The sequence below is a fragment of the Argopecten irradians genome, chromosome 13 (genome assembly GCF_041381155.1).
Source record: "Argopecten irradians isolate NY chromosome 13, Ai_NY, whole genome shotgun sequence".
Lineage (NCBI taxonomy): Eukaryota > Metazoa > Mollusca > Bivalvia > Pectinida > Pectinidae > Argopecten > Argopecten irradians.
In genome coordinates, this window is record NC_091146.1 from 20,830,102 (window position 1) to 20,836,816 (window position 6,715).

The 6,715-nt window shown below is 35.1% G+C and overlaps 1 protein-coding gene across 1 annotated transcript; it reads left to right on the forward strand.

Annotated features, from left to right (window-relative positions):
* The first annotated feature begins 2,266 nt into the window (after positions 1-2,266).
* On the forward strand, positions 2,267-4,989 carry LOC138306364 (uncharacterized). Its single transcript, XM_069246804.1, has one exon. It carries the CDS (start codon positions 2,752-2,754, stop codon positions 4,183-4,185), a length of 1,434 nt encoding a protein of 477 aa, XP_069102905.1. The 5' UTR covers positions 2,267-2,751; the 3' UTR covers positions 4,186-4,989.
* The last annotated feature ends 1,726 nt before the right edge of the window (positions 4,990-6,715 follow it).

Below are 6,715 nucleotides of genomic sequence, written 5' to 3' on the forward strand. Positions count from 1 at the left end.
AACTGTGTCATTTTTACTGAACATGACTGAAAGAAGAAGAATGGACTTCAATTGGATGTGTCATCGGTTCCTTAATAAGCACCCACAGGAGCTTGATGTTCTGGCAATAAGATATAGAATAAATATATATAATATCCCCTATATACCAACAGGTGCTTGACTTTCTGGCAATAAGATATAGCATATATATATATATATATATATACTTAAACTTTTAAAAGACGTTGTGCATCAGTAGATATTAAGAAAAAAATATATCAACTCGGCATTCCTTTTCGCTAACGTTTTCAGGCCTTTCAGGCCATCTTCAGGCGATTGTTTATTTACTTTAGCTTAGATACAAGATGGCGTCATAGTAAATGATGACGTCATTATAAACAATACTCGCAGGGGAGGTAACGGTATTGTCAGTAAATGTAGGTACAGGTATCACTATATAATATTACTATTCAGCAATAATGTTTAGATCTAGTCGTTTGTTTGTATTTCGACAAAACTAACAAATACAAATATACATTTCTAGTAGTTAGCATTATGTTAGCGATTTATATGTTATATTATTTTATTTTCGCAGTACAATATAAATCTAACGTGGTGAATACATAAGTGGTATTTTAGTGGAAATATCACCATTATTGACCAATCAACTTCAAACCCACACAGTCAACCACAGTGTACCGTTATGTATACATCTCTTTTCGATGTACATTCAGTACAGACTTAATAAAGTGCCTTGTTGCCTTCACTTTTACTATGAGATAGTCAAGGGGTAGATATAACGTCAGTTATACATAACCCCTGGAGTATCTAGGATGCCAACACACTTACTGAACAGACAATCTACCTTAAGTCCCCTGTAAGTTACTATAAATGTTCTTAATCTAGCAGGAATTTTAATCTTGTGTACCGTAATTTCTGAGCAAAAATACAGCGATGAAATATGATTGTGTAATAGAATCTCTGTATATTGTTTATAGAGTCAATGCAATGATCGCGCGAATTAATCCATGTGCTAAACTGTTCAAGATCATTTTTGCGTTATAATTTGATTACCTTAAAACATAAGTTAACTACAATACGGGTTTGGGTTTTATTAGTATAACATCCAATTAAGAGTCATGGACATGTATAAACGTGCCCGGTTTGTTGGTGGAGGGAAGCCGGAGTACCCGAGGAACTCGCGACCCAGTGGTGGAGGGCTTGTGGTAATATATCAAGACATCTTTTAAAATTACTCGGTCACTGCATTGCCTTACTTTAATACACATTCATATATACCTATGTAGAGTTCGCCAACATTATCAAAATTGACCTTCTATACAATCACCACCTGCTAATCTATGTGTGTGTTAGTGATACGCATATATAAATCAGACATTAAAACAAAGACGTGCTGCAGGTTTTTAAATATCACGTTTCGTCAGCATGACCAAAATTTATCTTCAATACAATCATGCCCTGCTGTTCTCTGTGCATTATTACAATACACATATTAACAGACATTAAAGTTGTATGGTCTGTAACATGCTGTATTTTTGGCATAGAACCAGTATTTAAAGTATTCTACAGAATTTTCTCCGCCTCTCCAAGTTTTGAACTTTCCATATTTACCGACTTTTGTAAAATTCGTATTCGCAAAGTTATAAAACAATTAGATTTAAATATTGATTTTTAACGTGTACACGTTTTAAAAAGCTGGTAAGTCTCCGAACTGTTCCTATCTGTGCGTATATTGCCGATATTAGTCACGTGATGCAACTCGGGAGGTTCCGATCTGTACGGGTATCGCCGATGTCGGTCACGTGATGCAATTCGTTTTTTCCGATATTAGCCGAAAGTTTGAAACATGGCGTTGACTGTGGCGGTTCTTTCAAAACGTGAAATATTTCATACGGCATTTACCTCTATTTCAATTGAATATTGGTACTTTTATGGATTTGAACCATCATTTACAAGCATCCATATTCACTTAATGTATCTTTTATGACAGTTTGTGATGGTGAAAAATACCAGAAATACAACTTTAAAATAAAGGCGATCTGTAGGTATTTAAATATCATGGTTCGTTAACATAACTAAATTAATACAATCAATCCATGATAGTTGGTCTATATGTACTATGCATGTAACAGATACTCATGTTTAAAACTGCCAAAACAAAGACAAGCTGTAGTTACCATGACCCTAATTGACCTTCTACACTATCTACTCAGCCAGACATATTTATATCAGTTTCAGAATTGATAAAGTGGCTTCACAGGTAGATCGTGACATTGGTGGGTGTACGCAAATAGACATTTGCTTAAATATTACGTGTCGATCAGAAGTATTATTTTATGTTCTCAGAGAAATAATATGGAAAGCGCAGTCAGATGGGATAGCAACCGATGTCCGGATAAAGTCGACTTCTGAGCTAGCATATCGTAACAATCCTCGTTGGTGTTCGTAGCCAGACGTTTTGCTTACATTAGTTGTCGACTAGAACGACTGTTTTATTGTAGTACACACTTACAGTGTAGTCACAATTAACAAGTGAGTTAACAACTATGAGAAAAGATCTGATTGTGATGTGTATTCCATGACTTCTAATTTAAGCGGAGTGAATATGACGGTCTCCTTTATGTCAATATATAGATATCGAAAAGGTGTATATCAACATTCTGGTGTTGGCTATATGGAACATTTGGATTAGAGACAGTATTCCTATCTTTATCAGAGATAAAGTAACCTATAATAAAATATTTCTGCAAAATGGCTACCGCCAAAATTCCAGTCCGTTTGAAAGGACAGACAACCTGTGCAAATCATAAAGGGAGACAACTAGACTTCTACTGTGAAGAATGTCATGAACTAATTTGTCCAAAATGTATTTCCAATAATCATAAAAGACATTTGATTTGTGAGCTTAGTGAGCTCACACCTAAGAAGAATCAAGAGATCAGAAACTTTATAGAAAACACTGAACGAACCAAAGTGGTGGAAGTCAAGACTAATATCGCCTATTCAAATACCATGCTTCAGGAAAATGACAGAACGTTTGAAACCCTTTCAAAACAGTTGACGACACAGACAAATAAATTGAAGAAAGACCTGGATGCATTAACAAATGAAACCCTCTCTCTTTATCAGATAATAAAAGATGACAATATAAAGCTAATACAGAAATTCAAACAACAACTGGAGATTTATGACAAACAACTCGAACAACAATTACAAGAATGTAAGAGAGTGCTTCAACAAGGTTCCCACATAGAAATCTACGACACCGAGTGTGAAATAGATTTTCGATTACATTTCCCTGCAAAACCTGCACTAGGCACTGCCAGCTTTATTCCAAACCAATATCCTGATGACCTCTTGGAACTGGCTATTGGTAAATGTGAGTCTGTCTCCGCAGACCATGGTCTTCAGGCTGAACCTCCTTGTATAATTAGTTCTATATGTCCCACCACTGATGACCAGGCTTGGACGAGTAACTACAGTGACACATTAACTCTCCTTGATAGAAAGGATGTTGTTATACAAAAGGTCACACACACTGTTGGGATCAATGACATCAGCCTTTCTCCTACAACACACAGGTTGTGGGTTTGTGATGAGCAAAACAACATTCTGGAGCTGGTGTCAGGGCAATTAACTAAAACATTCAAATCCATACAGAAACCAAAATGTATTTGTGTTACAACAGACAACAATATCATTATAGGCATGTCCAAACACATCACCAAATATACCACACAAGGTCAGGTGGTGCTCACTACAACAGCTACAGGGAAACCATTAGTGTGTTCACCATTCAAGATCACAGAGTGTCCTATCACTAACAATGTGGCAGTGATTGATGGCAGTGATATAGATGATGGTGGAGATGGAAACAGTTATGTTATTGTAATGGATTCCACCTTCCAAAAACTGTTTTTATACAGAGGCGAGAAAACACCACATAGAAGAGGTGAACGTTTTGACCCCGCAAGTATAGTGTACGATAGTAAGGGAAACATTATTGTAAATGATTGGGCAAGCGGCGATATTTTTATCCTCAACGGAACGGGTGAGCTTCTCAAGACCCTGTCCACAGAGTCCGGCATAATAGGGGTGGACAGTCGAGATATCCTTTGGTTAGTGTACAGGTCAGTCCTCAGCGTAGCAACTAAACGTTTCCTTTTGCCATTAACATTGAAGTAAATTGAGACCAGCATATATGTGGAGCTCCTATAATACAGCAGTGAAACATACATGTTACTCATGAAATGAAGATTATACCGCGTAATTACTCAGATTATTAGACATTGTTATTCCTTGGATTATCAGACCGTGTAATTACTTGTATTATCAGACCGTGTAATTTCCTGGATTATCAGACCGTGTAATTTCCTGGATTATCATACCGTGTAACTACCTGGATTATCAGACCGTGAAATTACATGGATTATTAGACAGTGTAATTACTTGGGATTATCAGACCGGATAATTACTTGTATCATCGGACAGTGTAATTACTTGGATTATCAGACCACGTATTAACATTATGTACTTGGATTATCAGACCGTGTATTTACTTGGATTATCAGACCGTGAAATTATTTGGATTACCAAACCGTATGATTACGTAGATTATCAGACAGTGCAATTGTGTGAACAATCAGATCGTATGATTACTTGAACCGTATATTAAATGGAAATTGGTGGACTTCCCTCAAGTGGCCATGAGACTGTGAAGGTAAATAATCAATGTAACAAGAAAGCTCTTCAGTAACACTGACATATATATAGTGGAATGCAGTAATAAACACTTAAAGGAAAAAATAGGAAAAAACATTTCTTTTATATCTATCCAATGCATAGTATCGACATATTTTCTTCGTTACACAGGATTCACTCCGTGTATAAATGTTTCTAGTTAGGGTTATGGTCAGAGAAGGCTGCCTATATAAGATATATCCGCTATTGAAACGGATAGAAATTAATGTGACAAATAAAATATTTGTTTTAACGACTCGTTACTTATTAAAAATATCTACATATTCCTATTAGTGTATGGTTGTTTATATACAGGTTACACAATGAGTGGTTGTTGGATATGGAATTTATTACACACGAGTGAGTTATTTTTTTTAAAGTAACAAAAGACAAGCTGTAGCGAGTGTCTTTTGTAACTTTTAAAAAATAACTTACGATTGTATCATATATACCGTGTATCATTTACTAGCTTACATTATCTGACTTGAAGAAGTGCGAATTATTTTCTCTTTATAACGCAAAGAAAATATCCCAGACCATTTAACAGATACATCATATACAATATCGTTAGTCAGAAAACCAAACACATTTATGATTATAGCATATTATTGTGCTGTTCACAATAATAATTTATATAATGTTACAAAGGTTCGAAGCTGAGATTGCAGGAGTACACGCGGAGAATCGTAGACCATCAACTGTTGAACAGCCATACTTAATTGGAATTCGTTAAGTAATATAGAGTAAAGAAATATAATAACACATTGAATATAATGTGGAATCAAGTAAGAACACTGATAAAGTTAAGTTGAAAGGAAACGTCTTACGTAAATTGCATTATATTATCAGTTGTGTCCCTAATCGTTAAATTGTAATAAATATTTTTCAACTGATTTATTAGTGAGGTATTTATAAGACCGGCCATTAACCTAGACCTTCCCTGCTGTGACTAATTGACTTTGGATATTTAGTCATTTGTGGATATCTTTATGCAACCCCGGAAGAAAAAATGACCCAGGATATATGTCTTTTATGAGCTTTTTGTAATCTGGATATGCCAAACAATACAATATGAAATATAATAAAATACAAAATCAGAGGAAACCAGGAGGGACGGTCTACATTAAAAAATTAAAGTAATCAATGGAGTTGCAACAGGTGCATAACTTATTTCTAACTCTATATGTACAAACGATAAACTGTAGTTATTTAAATTACACTATTTGGGGACATGGGCCATGATAACCAACTATCATTATCTCTCTGTCAACAGATTAGATAGCGGCTATAGAAGTCACAACTAATGTCTGTATCACATAGACTTTTATTGTTTTGATTGTATTTGTTACCAATAGGAATGACTGCAAAATCGCTTATAACCTACCTTCCTACATTAAAATTTTTTGTATGAATATTAGCATTATGAGCCAGATACTTGTTTCGGTATCTATTTTGATAATGGTATCGATTGCTGAAATTTGGAAAAAATATTCTGAAAACGGAAAAAAAACTTTATATTTGTTTTTAGGCTTTGTCGTACAAGCAGACAGGGCGTTTTTCACGAACGCACTATGACTTGAATATGGGGACAGACCAGAGAAACATATGTTCGAAACAGTCTTTAGTTGGGTTACCAATGCACAGATATGTGGCACAAATCCACACTTTAAAACTACGTCACCGAGAAAAAAATACTTCTGTAATTATATCTCTAAACTAAGTTACAATAACTCGATCTGAAATACCACTGAAACATGCCAGCGTCAGTGGTGTGACCCAGAACGCCTTTGATCTGCTATTAGACAATGTACCGCTTTACAGGCCCAATGTCATCAATTGTTTCAAAGAGGAAAAAAAATTGATGTTAATAAGTAATAATGCAATTATTTAACAATGTATATAATTATATATATTGTACGACAGACCCACAAAGATGTATCTTATGGACATACCAGTTGAAACTTGCTATATATGC

Bases quoted from the DNA above. Each gene is read 5' to 3' on its own strand.
- LOC138306364 (XM_069246804.1), top strand. From the start codon at position 2,752: ATGGCTACCGCCAAAATTCCAGTCCGTTTGAAAGGACAGACAACCTGT.